This window comes from Halichoerus grypus, chromosome 6, assembly GCF_964656455.1.
Source record: "Halichoerus grypus chromosome 6, mHalGry1.hap1.1, whole genome shotgun sequence".
Classification (NCBI taxonomy): domain Eukaryota; kingdom Metazoa; phylum Chordata; class Mammalia; order Carnivora; family Phocidae; genus Halichoerus; species Halichoerus grypus.
In genome coordinates, this window is record NC_135717.1 from 80,960,935 (window position 1) to 80,980,861 (window position 19,927).

At 36.9% G+C, this 19,927-nt stretch overlaps 2 protein-coding genes across 5 annotated transcripts in view; one reads left to right on the forward strand and one right to left on the reverse strand.

Moving 5' to 3' along the window:
• DYRK4 (dual specificity tyrosine phosphorylation regulated kinase 4) overlaps positions 1 to 809 on the forward strand; it is a 36,082-nt gene extending 35,273 nt beyond the window's left edge. The window contains exon 13 of the mRNA XM_078074087.1: positions 580 to 809. Coding sequence (XP_077930213.1) covers positions 580 to 809 — 230 coding nt within the window. The remainder of the gene's footprint in view (positions 1 to 579) is intronic.
• Positions 810 to 2,489: 1,680 nt separating this feature from the next.
• Positions 2,490 to 19,927, reverse strand: part of AKAP3 (A-kinase anchoring protein 3) — a 34,363-nt gene continuing 16,925 nt past the window's right edge. For 3 of the 4 annotated variants that reach the window (XM_078075513.1, XM_036082127.2, XM_036082126.2), the window contains exon 5: positions 2,490 to 2,847. In XM_078075513.1, coding sequence (XP_077931639.1) covers positions 2,692 to 2,847 — 156 coding nt within the window. In that variant the 3' untranslated portion in view covers positions 2,490 to 2,691. Of the gene's footprint in view, positions 2,848 to 6,526; positions 6,550 to 19,927 lie in introns of all 4 variants that reach the window. The other variant, XM_078075514.1, reaches the window with a different exon arrangement.

Sequence of the window (19,927 nt, forward strand, 5' to 3'; positions counted from 1 at the left end):
TCACTTTTGAGATTTAGCCTCTTTCAGGAGACTTGCTTCTAGCTGGGTTTGCTTCTTTCTTGCCCCTTTATATTAGGAATTTCCACTTTTCTCCTGTCTTCAATTCCCTTTCTCCTCCTTTCACCGTGTCCTTCTCTGCCTGACCTATAATTACCTTTTGAATTTTTATCAGATTATGGCATTATGCAGATATCTTTTATATGCAATATAGCCTCATGGTTTTGTTCATGGTCACTGGGGTCAGGTTGCTTGGGATTAAATTCTGGCTCTACCATTTACCACGTGTGGGCCCTTGGGCAATTTAGTTAGCCTCTCTGTGTCTCAGTTTTTTCATTTATGAGAATGAGAATAATGCCTATTCTCTATGGTTGCAGAAAGGATCAAAGAAATTAGTAAATGTAAAGTGCTTAGAATAATGCCTGGCATTATTCATTTGTAAAGCACATAGAATGTGTTTTTATATCATTACAACCAGGATTTTCCCAAAGTAATTTACAGTCTAATGGACAGAATATAATTCACATTTGAACACTTGTTCCTTCTCTCTTCTCCCTCCTTCGGCAGAGGTGATCATCAAAGAAGAGACCATAGACAAAATAAAAGGTGGCACCACTAAGCAGGTTCAGAATTCGGGTGATCAGCAGGGCTCTCTGCAGCATGCAGCTGAAGTTGTCCAGCTGCCTCAACTAATAGAAGCTTCCGGAAAGCCAGAGGCAGCTGTTGGACCAGAGGGGTCCAAGACCTCCCCAGAAAAACAAAGTAAAAACTCCTCACCCAAGAACATGAATATTTTACCACCTATTATATGACCTTTGCTGAAGGTGTGTCCTGTTCCTTTCCACAAATGATTTGTATTAGAGACAGCACTTATATTGTACAATATTTCAGACTGTTGTTTTTTAATGCATAAAGGTTTGTTTAAAAAAAACTTTATTCACATGGCCGGTTAGCATGATTCCTATTATGAGGGATGAGAGAGAATGTCCTTGCACAAATGATGTGTGTATATGGGGGCGGAGGGGCAAGTATTCAATGTCATAGCATCACTAATAGAACTCTAAATATTTTTATTTTCTTTTTACCCAAGACAGCTGACCTGTGGATTCTTGTTTGAAAATGAAAATGAAAAACTAGTTTGAATTTAGCTTGTAACTAGCTTAAGCAACAAAGGACATTTAGTTGTTTATGTAATTGGGGACTCAGGAGGGATAAGTGTGATTTCAGGCATTATGGAGTCTAAAAATTCAGACAAGGTCATAGGGCTCAGATTCCCTCTCTACCTATTAGCCTTGCTTCTTTTTGTGGTTTTCATTCTAAAGACAAGCTCTGCCCAGAAGTTAAAGTGACCACCAGTATCCTGTCAAAAGATGCAGTGCTGGTAGGAAAGTCTCAGAAATGACTGGACTTGAACCAAGCACTATGTCTGAGATATTGGGATCTTGTGATTGGACAGCCTGGGTCACAAGCCCATACTGTGATGATGGTAGCACCATGGAGTAGGGGACAGAGTATTTCCCAAAGGAAGGGAAGCCGAGTAAACAACAGGATATATTCACTCATCCATCACCCTCAAAATCTCATTTGGCTTTCTAGTCCTTCTCTGTATGAATACATAATCTCTATATGATTGTAATTATAGAATAGATACAATTTTACAAGAAACTTAAGATCATAACCTCATAAACAACATGGAAAATATACCTGGCTTTATAGTTTTCAATTACTGTGTAATATTTCATGACGGAAGACACCGGATAATTGAAGCAATGGGGTGAGATAAGATCACCCAGGAAAGGTGAAACAGAACGAGAATAGCAGAGAGTCAAAAGAAAGTAGGAAAGATAAATATGCCAGGGGGTAACAGACTTAAATAGAGCCCCCAAGAGATGGAAAAAAAAAACACCCAAAAATTAGAAACCAAAGGAGAAAGTTTCTAGAAAGATGAAAAATATAAAATTCCACAGAAAGGTCAGGATAAGAACAGAAAATGCCTCTTCAGTGGGGAGATATGGACACTAAATGAGAGAAGTGCCATAGCAGGTGATTTGTCCCAGGTCCTATAGCCAGAAAAGTATAGAACTGGCAGTAGAACTCAGGTCTTCTGGACGTTTTTTTGACACTAGCTATCTTCAACCACGGATAAAGTTGAGGGAGACAATTGTTCTGCAACCCCCCAGAGAGAAGCAAAGAAGCCAAGTCCTCAGTATCATAATTTGTATGATTTAGGTTGAATAGAAAATATTTTGTGATTGGAATGGTTATAAATGCTAAAATAAATTGTGGCTTCTTATTCTTAGGAACACTTTAAGGCAGGGCATCTTCAAGTTGTGGCACAGATCGGATACATTAGAAACAGGATGTATGACCTTAGCCAGGGCCTCTCAGGCCAGCACTATTTTTCTTCTGCTATCCATCTGATTATTTTTTTAATTCCTGAAATTTCTTCACCTTATTTTCCCACTGGATCCCAAGGAAACCAAACATCTGGAGCCCTTTAATTGTAATTTTTTTAATTTTGTGTTCTTGTTTGCATGGACAGGAAAAGTTGCAAAATCCAGTGACTGGCATAAGATGACATGTCTTTGATGTGAGTGGTATGAAGATAATGTTAGGGCTCTTTAAGGATATGGAGAGGGGAGCTGTGGAAGTAAGAAGGGAGGAGAAGAGGGGAAAGCGGTAGGTGGGCGCTGATCACAGGTTCACCATCAGCCAGTCCAGCAGCTGCAGCCGCGTAACATTTCCCAACGCCTCATCCAGCTGTCGCTCCTTCTCATAGCACAGCACTGACTGCAGGACCTCACCGACGCTGCGTCCTTTGTCCACAGCAGCAGCCGAGAGCTGAAGTAGCTGGGGAAAGGAAAGAAAAGCAGTAGTAGAGGGGCAGAGCATCCCAGAGCAGACAGGAAAGGGCCTGCCAAGGCTAGAACAAAGAGGCTGGGCAGACCTTGGTAAACTGCAGTAAAAAGGCCTCGCCATAACTGGCAAGTATGCAGCCTGTCTGACAGAAGAGAGTTATATCATCCTTAAAGAAGAGATGTTAGCATCCACCTGCCCATCATATGGAAATACAATTTCCCACTAAGACTAAATCTTGCTGCTTCCAGTGGGTGTTTGGTCAATGGTGGTCCTGTTTTCTAAGAATTCTTAAGTTCTTAAATTCACTGTAATATCACGAAACAGTCTCCATCATTGTCCCAAGACCAAACAAGGGCAGGGGGGAAATAGCCAGAGGACAAATGCACATGGTGCTTTCCATGCCCTATAGAACAGACAGCCTAGAATGCTAGAAAAGCAGGAAAGCGGCTCAGAGATCCATTCAGTCCCTGGAAGATACAGCCCAGAGAGGTGGCAAGACTTGTCAGTAATACAGTGCTAGAAATTAGCAGAGGCAAGATGCATGCCCAGGTCTCTGAACCCTATGTTTAGCTCTCTCTCCAAGCTTAAAATGAGAAAAATTAGCCAAAGCAATCATTCTAGCCATATGAACACAGTACATTGCCATTCATCTAAGTAACCAGATTTTTATTTTGTGTATTCTGCACCTGACTCTCTGAGAGGAAGGAAAACAAACAGGCCAAATACCAGGAGCTTTTCCAAAAGGGGAAATTTCCATGAGAGAGACTAAAGTACACATGGATGTTCTTAAAACAAACGGAAGGACCAAGTCTTAACAAAGAGAAGATATAAAGAAGAACCAAATGAAAATTCTAGAACTAAAAAACACAAAATCAAAATGGACTAAATAAAATGAAGATAAGAGAGGAAAGTCAGTGAACTTAAAGACCGATTCATAGGGAAAAAACACACACACACTGAACAATATAAGAGATTGATTAAACTTTCTTCAATTAAACCTCTTTGAAAAAATAAAGAGAGCTCAGGGGCCTGTGGAACAATACTAAAGGTCTTATATTTATGTCATTAGAATTCCAGGAGAGGAGAAAAGTGTGGTGCAGAAAAAATGCTTGAAGAAATAATGGATGAATGTTTTCCCAGTTTGCCAAAAGATACAACTGACAAATTAAAAAAGCTCAGTGAGCCTAAAATAAGATAAACCCAAAGAAATTCACTTTAGGACCTGTCATAATCAAATTGCTAAAAATTAAAGAAAAGGAAAAAATATGAAAGCAGCCAGAGAAAATGCTGCATAATTTATAAGAGAAAAATTCAAATGACAGCAGATTCCTGATCAGAAACCATAGAAGTCAGGATATGATATAACACTTTTAAGCACTAAAAAGAACGGCCAAATCAGAATTCTATATCAAAAATTATACTTCAGGAATAAGATCCAAAAAAATTTTCAGATTAAAGAAAACTAAAAGAAGTCATTTCATTGCCAGAAAATGTGTTCTAATTCTTTAGACAGAAGGAAAATGATGTTAGAAGGAAGCTGGGAACATCAGGAATGAATGAAAAACAACAGAAACAGTAAAAATCTCAATATAAATAAGAAGTTATTTTTCTCAGTTCTTTAAAATATGGGCAATACCTTGAAGATACTGTGGGTTCAGTTCGAGACCACCACAATAAAGTGATATCACAATAAGGCGAGTCAAAGTTTTTGGTTTCCCAATTTGTATAAAAGTTTTGTTTACATTATTAAGTGTGCAATAGCATATGTCTAAAAAACTATGTACATAATTAAAAAATACTTTATTGCTAAAATTGTCAACCATCATCTGAGTTTCCAGTGAGTTTTAATCACTGACTACAGATAACCATAACAAATATAATAATGAAAAAGTTTGAAATATTGTGAGAATTACCCAAATTGACACAGAGACACAGAGTGAGCAAATGCTGTTGGAAAAGTGGTGCCAATAGACTTGCTTGACACAGGTTGCCACAAACCTTCAAATTTGTAAAGAACGCAATATTTGCAAAGCACAATAAAGCGAAGCAAAATAAAATGAGGTACAGCTGTATGTTTATAATTGAGAGCAAAAATAACATTGTCTATGGATTTTTCCAGTATACGTAAGATTATATAAAATAACTACAACGTAAGGGGGACGGTAATGAGACTGATAGAATTACGATTTCAGTACCACAGTTTAAGTGGTAACTACTGATTTTACATAGACTCTGAAAAGTCAATGTCTATTGTAATCCTTAGAGAAACTACTTAAGAAAACAATACAAAGACATAGAGTCAAAAACACAATAGATAAATTAAAATGGAATTCTAAAAAAAAGGTTAATAATCTAAAAGAAGGCAACAAATGGGGGAAAAGGAGGCAAATTAGAACAGTGGACCCAAATCCAAACATATTGATAATTAGGCTAAATGTAAATGGTATAAACACACCAGTTGTCAGAATGGATTAAAAAGACCCAACACCATATGTTACCTACAAAAACACTCTCTTCAAATGATATAGGTAATTTAAAAGTAAAATTATTGAAAAAAATGTATCATTGGGACACCAATCAAAAGAAAGCTAGAACCTCAGCATTTATGGTCAATTGATTTTTTTATGAAGGGGAAAGATAATTCAAAAGGGCCAGATATCCGTTTGTCTTTCCAACAAACGATGCTGAGACAACTGTATGTCCATATGCAAAAAATGAACTTAGATGCCTGCCTCATTATACATAAAAATGAACTCAAAATGGATCACAGACCTAAATATAAGAGCTGAAATTATCAAACATTTAGAAGAAAACAAAGGAGAAAATCTTCATGGCCTTGGGTTAGGTCCGGGTTTCTCAGTCTGGCACTATTTACCTCATGGGCCAGGTAATTCTTTTGTTGCAGGCTGTCCTGTGCATTCCAGGATGCTTAGCAGCATTCTTGGCCTCTACCACTAGACCCAAGTAGCAACTCCCCTCACAGCTGACACAGTTGAGAACTACTGGGTTAGGCAAAGATTTATTAGATAAAACATCAAAAGCACAAGAACAGACTGAGAGAAAATGTGTGCAAATCATGTATACCTGATAAAGGACTTGTATCCAGAATATATAAGGAGTTCTTTTTTTTCAGAATATATAAGGAATTCTTTTAACTTGATAACAAGAAGAAAACAACCCAGTCTATGAATCCTGAGAAACAAACTGAGGGTTCTAGAGGGGAGGGGGGTGGGGGGATGGGTTAGCCTGGTGATGGGTATTAAAGAGGGCACGTTCTGCATGACGCACTGGGTGTTATGCACAAACAGTGAATCATGGAACACTACATCAAAAACTAATGATGTAATGTATGGTGATTAACATAATAAAAAAAAAAAAAGAAAACAACCCAGTCAAAATATGGGCAAAAGATTCACACAGATAACTCACCAAAGAATATATATGAATGGCTAATGAGCACACAAAATGATGTTCAACATTTTTAGTCATTTTAATGTAGGTCTATCAAATTAAATCTAGAGTGAGATACCATTATAAGAGCTATAACAAAAAAAAGAATAATGTTGATGAGAATGTGGAGAAACTTAAACCCACATAAATTGCTGGTGGGAATGTAAAATGGTACAGCCATCTTGGAAAAGTTTGGCAGTTTCTTAAGAATTATACTTACCTTAAAATGTAGCAGTCCTACTCCTTGTTAGCAAAGAGAAATGAGAACATATGTCCACACAAAGACTTGTATGTGAATATTCATAGCAGTATTATTCATAATAGCAAAGGAGTAAAAACAATCCAAATGCCCATTAGCTAGTGAATGGATAAACAAAATGCAGTACATCCATTTCATGAAATACTATTCAGCAATAAAAAGGAATGAACTGATACATACTACAACATGGATAAACCTCAAGAACATTATGTTAAGTGTGAAGAGCCAGATGTAAAAGAGCCATATTTTATTATTTTATTTTATTTTATTTTATTTTATTTATTTTATGGCTCCATTATATAAAATGACAGAGAGGTAAATCTATAATGATGGAAAACAGGTAAATGGATACTTGTGGCTGGGGGATAGAAACAGAAATGTACCCTAGAAAGTTCTGAGATAGAGAAATAAGGAGTCCCTAGTCTTATCATATATTAAAATACATTATAGAATAACACTAATTAAAACAGTATGCTATTAAAATAGTAAGAGTTAGGGCGCCTGGGTGGCTCAGTTGGTTGAGCAACTGCCTTCGGCTCAGGTCATAATCCTGGAGTCTCTGGATTGAGTCCCGCATCGGGCTCCCTGCTCGGCGGGGAGTCTGCTTCTCCCTCTGACCCTGACCCCTCTCATGTGCTCTCTCTCATTCTCTCTCTCTCAAATAAATAAATAAAATCTTTAAAAAAAAAATAGTAAGAGTAGACAATTCAATGGAACAGAACAGAAAATTCAAGAAAAGAACCAAAGACAGGTAGCTATCTGGAAAAAAAATAAGAGGTTGCATCCCTACCTCATACTTAAATAAAAATGAATTGAAAATGGATCAAAGTCTTAAATATTTTTAAAAAATCATAAAAGTACTAGAAGAAAACATGGGTAAGTCTTGTTAATATGTTGTAGTGTAGAATGTTTTCTAAAATATGACACAAAATCCAGGAAAAAAGTTGAAAAATTACTTAGATTTGACTACATAAACATTTTAAAAATATATGACAAAAACAAAATAAAAATACAAATGACAAAAAATTGTATTTACTATCATAAAGGCTAATTTTCTTATATATATAAAACTCTTAACAGATCAATAAGAAAAAGACTAGCAACCCAGTAGAAAAATGGGCAGAGGTTTTGAACAATTCATCCATGAAAAAGGAAATTCAAGTGGTTCTTAAACATATAAAGAGATATTTATCCTCATTCCTAATAAGACATGTGCAAAGAAAGGCAACATTCAGCAAAGATCAAAATTTTGGCACTCATTGTGGGATAAAGCATGGGAAATGGGCATTCTCATGTTGCTTTAATAGGTGTGCAAATTGGTACAAGCTCAATGGAAGGCAATTTGGAAATATATATCTAATATACAAATACATTTTTCACAGACATCTTGAAATTCCTTTCCTAGGTATTTAGCACATACAGATGTTTGAATCTGTGCATTCAGCATTGCTGAAATATTAGCAACTGAAATGTCCATACCTGTGTATGTGTGGTTAAGTACAGAGTCTTCATACAATAATATGTAGCCACTAAAAAGAATGTGGCAGCTAAATATGTTGCAGAACAGAATATACATATATATATATATATATATATATATATATATATATATATACACACACACATATATATATATATATAGTACTAACATTTGTGACTTAAAGAAAAATATATATATACCTTTAAGTATTTGCTTGTGTATGCATATGTATTTCTGGAAGGATAAAGAAGAAATTGATCAGAAAGTTTTTCTCCAGGGAGGGAAATGGGATGGGAGATAAGGATAGGAAAAAAAAAAACTTAATTTTCACTGTGCCTTTTGTGCCTTTGGATATAATACTATGCACATATTATCTAGTCAAACATGGATACAAATTTGTTTAAAGGAATTGGGTTCATGGGGATTCCAGTGTTACTGCATCAGCATGAGAGTATTTCCATATATTTATTAAATCTCTTTCCATGCGGCACCTGGGTGGCTCAGTCATTAAGCGTCTGCCTTTGGCTCAGGTCATTATCCTAGGGTCCTGGGATCAAGCCCTGCTTCGGGCTCCCTGCTCAGTGTGAGGCCTGCTTCTCCCTCTCCCACTCCCCCTGCTTGTGTTCCCTCTCTCGCTGTGTCTCCCTCTGTCAAATAAATAAATAAAATCTTAAAAAAAAATCTCTTTCCAAAAAAAATCTCAAATCATTTTAGGTAGTTTCTTTGAAGTATACTTCATCCAACTTTTATTAAAAATATACTGATATTCAATGCAAATCTACTCATTAGTTGAAATTTGAATGTGCCGTGCCCATCCTTTCCATTCTTTTAGATGATCATCTTTATCTTTACAGTGGACAAAGGTGTGTGTGTGTGTGTGTGTGTGTGTGTGTAATTCAAGTATATTGTCTTCATCTTGGATAAGTATATTATAGACATTCTATTTCAAAATAATATAAAACCAGAATGTATTATGTATGTTATGTATGCTGGGCTTGACTTAAAAGATGGATATAGAACAAAAACATTTCACACATTATACACATGAAACCTATGCTCCTTTTTAGATTTTTTTTTTTCATTAGCTTTTGTGAAAATAGCCCCCTCTGTTAATTGTTATGTACCAAAATAGTTGTCTGTTTTACAGACTGGGAAAACTGTAAAAGAACTCAGGGATGTATCTCAGATTGGAACCCCATGTTCTGTCCTCTAGCCCAAACTTAATTGTGCACACATATGACCTGTGAATTTTGCTAAAATTGAATTTCTAGTTCAGTAGGGCAGGAGTGGAGCTTGATTCTGTACTTATAACAAGCCCCCAGGTGATGCAAATGCTGTTAGTCCACAGACCCACTTTGAATAGCAAGTCTATAAATCATACAGTTTCTTGTTTAGTAAAGCCTTATCTGGATATTATACAATCCCGTGTCTCCCCAGGCATCAGATAAATCAAGTAACCCAGTTATAAGGATTACTAATGCCACTTATTAAACAGAGAAAATCCCTCCTGGTTTCTATGAGGATGAATTATTTTTATAAATAATTCCAGCTTCTTGTGCCATGCTTACTACTTAATTGGTGCTATTCCATTTCTCTCAATTGAGATGAAATTATCAAAAGTCCTAAGTGTGTGTGTGTGGGTGTGTGTGTATGTTTTGTAGGGATGCTCTGTTTCTTAATTCCTCTACATTACCATGAAGCAGCAACTTGCATAAATACTCATGCTTTCCAGCCTCAAAATTTCCTTTCAGAGGAGGATTCAAAATGACAGCATAAAAGGATCCTGAACTCACCTCCTCCCACGAACACAACAAATCTACAGCTACATATGGAATAATTCCCTCTGAAAAGGACCCCAAAGCTAACTAAACAGTGCTTCCATAAGAAAGAATAAAAGAGCCACATCAAGATGGGTGGGAGAGGGGCGCCTGGGTGGCTCAGTTGTTAAGCGTCTGCCTTCGGCTCAGGTCATGATCCCAAGGTCCTGGGATCGAGCCCCGCATCAGGCTCCCTGCTCCGCGGGAAACCTGTTTCTCCCTCTCTTACTCCCCCTGTTTGTGTTCCCTCTCTCACTGTGTCTCTGTCAAATAAATAAATAAAATCTTTAAAAAAAAAAAAAAGATGGGTAAGAGAAACAGAGACATGGTCTAGCAATAAACCTGACCCTAGGCACAGTGACCTAAATCAGGAGGAATCTCATAAAATGGAGCTTGTCCCTGAGGAATGAGGGGTCTGTGCCCCATATCAGGCACCCCAACCCTTAGGAACTGCACCAGAAAAATAAGCCCCCAAAGTGTCTGGTCTTAAAAACCAATAGGGTTTACTTCCAGGAGAACCAAAAGGCTATAGGGAATGAAAAATCTGCTTTTAAAGGGTTTGTACACAAACCCACTCATCCTGGAACCTAGCATAAAAGTAACAGTTTGAAAGGCTCCTAGACTACATGCAAAGAAGACTCATTTCTTCATCTGCCAGAGAGGCAGAAACTTTCTGGTACTCTCTTTGTGGATGAAGGCACTGGCAGGAGCTGTTTTTGTGTTTTCCTTCTGCCTTGTTGGTGCAAGTTGGGTGGATGCCCCCTTCTCACACCACCTCCTAGCCTGCTAGCTCCAGTGGAAGCACCCAGTTCCTGCACACTGCAGCCACAGCTCACCATGCCGCAGTCAGTGGACAGGCACAAATCACACAGGGGATGCTCTTTGAGAACCTGGCTCTGGTGGCCAAAGGGGATTGCATTTCTGGGTCCTAGGGGTCTGAAACAATCAGAGAGAGTCTTTGGCAAGCTACCACCCTATGGTACTGCACAGAGAGCAGGCTAAAACATCCAGTCTTCATGTGGAAAAGGCCTATATTCTTGTCCTGGAACTTCAGCCTGAGGGGCAGGCTTCAGGTTTGCCACACACCCAGAGGTTACAGAGGCACCCCCAAAGAACAAGGCAGGGAGACACCATATTTGCCCAGTCCCTTGGCCTTACCACAGTTTGTTGATACCTCCTTAAAAGGAGCTTATGTGCGTGTCTAAATACACAATTTTTGCTAGTGTTGCCCAGGAATACCTACAGATCTCCTAGTCTGGAAGTCATCAGGGATTGTAATTGTGGACCCCCAAGATTGTATATATTTACATACCTTAAAAGTTGCTGCCTGAGGATCTGGCTTACAATTAACTTGAAACTAGGCACTGAGATCCCTCCCTTTGGAACACTGACAGGTTTTGGCATAACCTCAAGAACTGGATTAAGAACAAATCAAGCTACAAATCAAAACTACAATGAGATACCACCTTACACCAGTCAGAATGGCTAAAATTTACAATTCAGGAAACAATAGATGTTGGCAATGCTGTGGAGAAAGGGGAAACCTCTTACACTGTTGGTGGGAATGCAAACTGGTGCAGCTACTCTGGAAAACAGTATGGAGGTTCCTCAAAAAAGTTAAAAATAGAACTACCTTATGACCCAGCAATTGCACTACTAGGTATTTATCCAAAGGATATAAACAGTGATTTGAAGGGGCACATACACCCCAGTGTTTATAGAAGCAATGTCCACAGTAACCAAAATATGGAAAGAGCCCAGACGTCCATCAACAGATGAATGGGTAAAGAAGATGTGATGTACATAGTATATATAATGGAATATTACTCAGCCATCGAAAAGAATGAAACCTTGCCATTTGCAATGACATGGATGGAGCTAGAGGGTATTATGCTAAGTGAAATAAGTCAGTCAGAGAAAGACAAATACCACATGATTTCACTCATGTGAAATTTAAGAGACAAAACAGATGAACATAGGGGAAGGGAAGGAAAAATAAAATAAGATAAAAACAGAGAGGGAGACAAACCATAAGAGACTCAACTATAGGAAACAAACTGAGGGTTGCTGGAAGGGAGGTGGGTGAGGGGATGGGGTAATTGGGTAATGGGCATTAAGGGTGGCACTTGAAGTAATGAGCACTGGGTATTACCTGTAATTGATGAATCACTAAATTCTACCTCTGAAACTAATAATAATACAGTATATGTTAATTAAATTGAAGTCAAATAAAAAATTTAAAAACAAAAAGAAAATCACTAAAGTCTGAGAAACAACCAAAAGCTAAGGCACAGTTGAACAATAAGGTTCATCTCCTACATGAGGCTACAACTCCTTCAAGACTGGGAAAGATAGCTGTTTCACCTAATACCTAGAAACAAATATAAATACCTAAAGAGTCACACAAAATGAAAAGACAGAGGAATATGTTCCAAATGAAAGAATAAAACAAAACCTCAGAAAGAGACCATAGTGAAAGGGAGATAAGTAATCTACCTGATAAAGAGTTCAAATTAATGGTCATAAAGATGCTCACTGAACTCAGGAGGAGAATGGATAAACACAGTGAGAACTTCAATAAAAAGATGGAAAATATAAGAAAGTACCAGACGAAAGTCACAGAGCTGAAGAATTCAATAGTTAAACTGAAAAATACACTAGAGGGGTTCAACAGAAGATTAGATGAAGTAGAACAGATCAGTAACCCAGAAGACAGCACTGGAAATGACCCAATCAGAACAGCAAAAAGAAAAATAAATTTTAAAAAGTAAGGATATCTTAAGAGACCTGCAGGACAACATCAAGCAGAATAACATCTTCATTATAGGGGTCCCAGAAGAAGAAGAGAGAGAAAAAACAGGAGAAAATATATTTTAAAAATTAATGGCTAAAAACTTTACTAACCTGGGGAAGGAAACAGACATCCAGTTCTAGGAAGCAAGGAAAGTTCTATATAAAATGAACCCAAAGAGATAATTTAATTTATAATTAAAATGTCAAAACTTAAAGATAGAGAATATTAAAGCAGCAAGAAAAAAAAAAAACAACTCTTCTTTTAGAAGAGAAAATAGAAGGGAGCCCCCGTAAGACTATCAGTAGATTTTTCAGCAAAAACTTTGCAGGCCAGAAGAGAATGGTATGATATATTCAAAGTGCTGGAGGAAAATTGAGATTGAGAAGAGCTACCTTTCAAGGTTATCAATCAAAATTGAAGGGGAGATGGTTTCCCAGAAAAGCAAAAACTAAAAAAGTTCATTACCACTAAACTAGCCTCATAAGAAATATTAAAGGAACTTCTTTAAGCTAAAAACGAAAGGCACTAACTAGTAACAAGAAAACATATGAAAGTAAAAATCTCACTGGTAAATGCAAATATAAGTAAAGGTAGTGGATTAACTATTTATAAAGCTAATGTAAAGGTTAAAGGTTAAAAAATGTCTTGAGGAACCTCCATACTGTTTTCCAGAGTGGCTGTACCAGCTTGCATTCCCATCAACAGTGTAAGAGGGTGGAACATAAGGAATAGTGAGGAGGACCACAAGGGAAGGGAGGGAAAACTGAATGGGAAGAAATCAGAGAGGGAGACAAACCATGAAAGACTCTGGACTCTGGGAAACAAACTGAGGGTTACAGAGGGGAGGGGGTGGGGGGATGGGGTAACCGGGTGATGGGTATTAAGGAAGGCACATGTGGTGATGAGACTGGGTGTTATATGCAACTAATGAATCATTGAACACTACATCAAAAACTAATGATGTATTGTATGTTGGCTAATTGAACATAATTTAAAAAAATGTTAAAAGACAAAAGTAGCAAAATTACCTGTAACTATAATAATAGTTAAGAGACATACAAAATAAAATGATGTAAAATAAGACATCAAAAACAAAAAGAACATGGTGGGGAGTAAAAATGTAGAATTTTAAAAATGTGCTCAAACTTAAGATGCTATCAACCTAAAATAGACTGTTGTATATATAGGATGTTATATGCAAACCTCATGGTAACCATAATGCAAAAATCTATAGTAGATACACATAAGACAAAGAGAAAGAAATCTAAACATAACACTAAAGAAAATCACTAAACCACAGGAAAAGAAAGCAAGAGAAGAAAGGAACAGAGAGGAACTACAAAAACTGAAAGTAATCAACAAAATGGATAAGAAAAACAAGACCCATCTCTTTGTTGCCTGCAAGAGATTTACTTCATCTAAGGACACACATACAGAACTCAAATAAAATCAGAAACAAAAGAGAGAAGTTCCAATTGATACCACAGAAATACAAAGGATCATAGACTACTTTGAAAAACTACAGGCCAACAAACTGGGACAACCTAGAAGAAATGGATAAATTCCTAGAAACAAATAATCTTTCAAGACAGGATCAGGAAGAAAATCTGAATAGACTGATTACTAGCAAGGTGATTGAGTCAGTAATTAAAAGCCTCCCAAAAAACAAAAGTCTAGGACCAGATGGCTTCACAGGTGAATACTACCAGACATTCAAAAAGATTTAATACCTAGCTTTCTCAAAGTCTTCCAAAGAATTGAAGAGGAGAGAATACTTCCAAACTCATTTTACAAGGCCAGCATTATACTGATACCAAAATCAGATAAGGACACCAGAAAAAAGGAAAATCACAGGCCAATATCCCTAATGAACATAGATGCAAAATCCTCAACAAAATATTAGTAAAACAAATTCAATAGTACAATAAAAGAGTTATATACCATGCTCAAGTGGGATTTATTCTGAGGATGCTAGGATGGCTCAACATTTGCAAATCCATCAATATGATATACCACACTAACAAAATGAAGGATAAAAATTATATGATCTCAATAGATGCAGAAAAAAGCATGTGACAAAATTTATTACCCATTTATGATTTAAAAAAACACTCAACAAAGTGGGTATAGAAGGAACCTACCTCAATATAATGAAGGCTATATATGACATGCCCACAGCTAATACCATAATCAATGTTGAACAGCTGAAAGCTTTTCCTCTAAGATCAGGAACAAGATAAGAAAGCCCATTCTTGGACTTTTATTCAACATATTATTGGAAGTCCTAGCCACAGCAGTTAGGCAAGAAAAAGAAATGAAGGGCATCCAAATCAGAAAGGAAGAAGCAAAATTGTCTCTAATTACAGATGACATGGTAATATATACAGAAAACACTAAAGACTCCACCCAAAGACCTGTTAGAACTAATATACAAATTCAGTAAAACTGCAGGAAAAAAATCAATACACAGAAATCTGTTTTGTTTTTATACAATAATAACAATCAAAAAGAGAAATTAAAATAATCCCATTTACAACTGCATCAAGAAGAATAAAATACCTAGAAATAAATTTAACCAAGAAAGTGAAAGAACTGTGAAATGAAAATTACAAGACACTGATAAAAGAAATTGAAGACGACACAAATAAAAGTAAAGATATTCTGTGCTCATGCATCGGAAGAACTAACACTGTTAAAACGTCCATACAGATTCAATGCAATATATCAAAATCCCAGTGGCATTTTTCACAAAACTAGAATAATTCTAAAACTTGTACAGAACCACAAAAGACTCCAAATAGCCAAAGCAGTCTTGAGAAAGAAAAAACAAATCTGGATGTATCATGCTCCCTGATTTTAAACTGTACTGCAAAGCTACAGTAATCAAAAGCATATGGTATTGCCACTAAAAACAGACACATACATCAGTGGAACAGAATAGAGAGCCCAGAAATAAACCCACATATATATAGTCAGTTAATTTACAAAAAAAAAAAAAAAAAAAAGCCTGGAATATGCAACAGGGAAAGGTCAGTTTTATTTAATAAATGGTGCTTAGGAAACTGGACAGCCACATGCAAAAGTATGAACCTAGACCACTATCTTACACTGTATAAAAAATTAACTCAAAATGGATTAAATACTTGAATATAAGATCTGAAACCATAAAATTCCTAGAAGGAAACACAGGCAGTAAGCTCCATTACATTGGTTTTAGTGATTTTTTTTTTTTTTTGAGTCTGATTCCAAAGGTAAGGCAAACAAAAGCAAAAATAAACAAATAGGACTATATCAAATAAAAAGCTTCTGTGGAGCAATGGAAACCATCAACAAAATGAAAAGGCAACCTACTGGATGGGAGAAGATATTTACAAATTACACATCTGATAAGGGGTTAATATCCAAAATATATGACGAACTCATACAACTCAACAACAAAAAACAACCTGATTAAAAAATAAGTCAGACTTCAAGCTATATTACAAAGCTATGATCATCAAGACATCATGGTACTGGCACAAAAACAGACACATAAAAAAAAAAAACAAAACACACACATAGATCAATGGAACAGAACAGAGAGCCCAGAAATGGACCCTTAACTCTATGGTCAACTAATCTTCAACAAAGCAGGAAAGAATATCCAGGGGAAAAGACAGTCTCTTCAATAAATGGTGCTGGGAAAATTGGATAGCCACATGCAGAAGAATGAAACTGGACCATTCTCTTACATCATACACAAAGATAAACTCAAAATGGATGAAAGATCTCAATGTGAGACAGGAATCCATCAAAATCCTAGAGGAGAACATAGGCAGTAACCTCCTCCACATCGGCCAGAACAACTTCTTTCAAGACATGTCTCTAAAGGCAAGGGAAACAAAAGCAAAAATGAACTTTTGGGACTTCTTCAAGATAAAAAGCCTCTGCACAGCAAAGGAAACAGTCAACAAAACTAAGAGGCTACCCATGGAATGGGAGAAGATATTTGCAAATGACGTTTCAGATAAAGGGCTGGTATCCAAGATCTATAATGAACTTACCAAACCCAACAACCAAAAAACAAATAATCAAGTCAAAAAATGGGCAGAAGGCATGCACAGACACTTCTCCAAAGAAGACATACAAATGGCCAAGAGACATGAAAAAATGTTCAACATCACTAGCCATCAGGGAAATGCAAATCAAAACCACAATGAGATACTACCTTACACCAGTTAGAATGGCAAAAATTAACAAAACAGGAAACAACAAATGTTGGCAAGGATGTGGAAAAGGGGGAACCCTCTTACACTGTTGGTGGGAATGCAAGCTGGTACAGCCACTCTGGAAAACAGTATGGAGGTTCCTCAAGATGTTAAAAATAGAGCTACCCTATGACCCAGCAATTGCACTATCAGGTATTTACCCCAAAGATACAGATGTAGTGAAAAGAAAGGGCACATACACCCCAATGCAATGTTCACAATAGCCAAACTGTGGAAGGAGCTGAGATGCCCTTCAACAGATGAATGGATAAAGGAGATGTGGTTCATATATACAATGGAATATTACTCAGCCATCAGAAAGGATGAATACCCACCATTTGTATCGACATGGATGGAACTGGAGGGGATTATGCTAAGTGAAATAAGTCAAGCAGAGAAAGACAATTATCATATGGTTCCACTCATATGTGGAACATAAGGAATAGCGCAGAGGACCACAGGGGAAGGGAGGGAAAACTGAATAGGAAGAAATCAGAGAGGAGGACAAACCATGAGGGACTCTGGACTCTGGGAAACAAACTGAGGGTTACAGAGGGGAGGGGGTGGGGGGATGGGGTAACCGGGTGATGGGTTTTAAGGAGGGCATGTGTTATGACAAACACTGGTTGTTATACACAACTAATGAATCATTGAACACTACATCAAAAACTAATGATATTACCCTATGACCCAACAATTGCACTACTGGGTATTTACCCCAAAGACACAGATGTAGTAAAAAGAAGGGCCATATGCATCACAATGTTCACAGCAGCAATGTCCACAATAGCCAAACTGTGGAAAGAGCAGAGATGCCCTTCAACAGATGAATGGATAAAGAAGATGTGGTCCATATATACAATGGAATATTACTCAGCCATCAGAAAGGATGAATACCCAACTTTTGCATCAACATGGATGGGACTGGAGGAGATTATGCTAAGTGAAATAAGTCTAGCAGAGAAAGCCAATTATCATATGGTTTCACTTATTTGTGGAACATAAGGAATAGCATGGAGGATATTAGGAGAAGGAAGGGAAAAATGAAGGGGGGGAATTGGAGGGGGAGACGAACCATGAGAGACTATGGACTCTGAGAAACAAACTGAGGGTTTTAGAGGGGGGAGGTGGGGGGATGGGTTAGCCCAGTGACAGGTATTAAGGAGGGCACGTACTGCATGGAGCACTGGGTGTTATATGCAAATAATGAATCGTGGAACACTACATCAAAAACTAATAATGTACTATATGGTAACTAACATAATAATAAAAAAAACTAATGATGTACTATATGTTGGTTAACTGAACATAATAATAAAAAAATAAGACAAAGACAAATATTACATGATTTCACTTATATGTAAAATCTAAAAAACAAATGAATAAACAAACAAACAAAAACCAAAGAGACTCTTAAATACAGAGAACAAACTGGGGGTTGCCAGAGGGAAGGAGGTTGGAGGATGGGCAAAACTGGTGAAAGAGATTAAAAGGTACAAAGTCCTAGTTATAAAGTCATGGAGATGAAAAGTCCAGCATAGGGAATATAATCAATAACATTGTAATAACCTTGTATGGTGGAAGATGGTGACTCTGCTTATTATGGTGTGCACTGAGTAATGTATAGAATTGTAAAGTTACTACTTTGCACACCTGAAACTAATATAGTGTGTTGACTATATTCAATAATAATACATTTAAAAAATACTGTAACAAAAAAATGGGCAGAAGATCTGAATAGACATTTTTTGAAAGAAGACAGATTGCCAACAGGGACATAAAAAGATGCTCAATATTACTAATTATCAGGAAAAAGCAAATCAAAACCACAATAAAATATTACCTCACACCTGTCAGAATGGCTATCATAAAAAAGGCAAGAAATAACAAGTGTTGGAGAAGATGTGGAGAAAAAGAAGTCCTCATACACTGTTGGTGGAAATGTAAATTGGTGCAGCCACTATGGCAAATAGTATGGAGATTTTCAAAAAATTAAAAGTAGAACTATCATATGATCCAGCAATTTCACTTCTGGGTATTTATCTGTAGAATACAAAAACACAAATTTGAAAAGCTATATGTATGTTCATTGCAGCATTTTTTACAGTAGCCAAGACGTGGAAACAACCCAAGTGTCCTTTGATGGATAAATGGATAAAGAAGGTATGGGCCGTGTGTGTGTGTGTGTGTGTGTGTGTGTGCGCGTGCACGCGCGCGTGTGCAATGGAATACTCCTCAGCCATAAAAAGGGAGAAAATCTTGCCAGTTGTGACAACTCGGGGGTGGACCTTGAGGGTGTTACGCTAAGTGAAATAAGTCAGATAGAGAAAGACAAATACTCTATGATTTCACTTATGTGTGGAACCTAAAAAAAAAAAACCCCAAACAAAAAACCCCAAACTCATATACAGAGAATAGTCTGGTGGTTACCAGAGGGAAACTGGGTTAGGGGTGGGTGAAATGGGTCAAGAGCTGAATTGTGGGGTGATGGATGGTAACTAGACCTTTGGTGATGATCACTTTGTAGTATATACAGATATCGAATTATAATGTACCCCTGAAACTGATATACAGGCATATGTGTTTTATTGTGTTTTGCTTATTGCACTTTGCAGATACTGCATTTTTTACAAAGTGAAGGTTTGTGACAACCCTGCACTGAGTGAGTCTATTGCTGCTATTTTTCCAACAGCATTTCCTCACTCTGGGTCTCTGTGTCATATTTTGACAATTCTTGCAATATTTCAAACATTTTCGTTCTTATATTTGTTGTAGTGATCTTGACTAGTGATTATATTTGCTAAGAGCTCAGATGATGGTTAGCATTTTTAGCAATAAAGCATTTTTTAAATTTAAGTATGCACTTTTTTTTTTTAAAGAAATAATGCTATCGCACACTTAATTGACTACAGTATGGTATAAACATAACTTTTATATGCACTGGGAAACCAAAAAATTCATTTGACTTTGCTTTATTGCAGTGGTCTGGAACAGAACCCACAATGCCTTTGAGGTCTGCCTGTA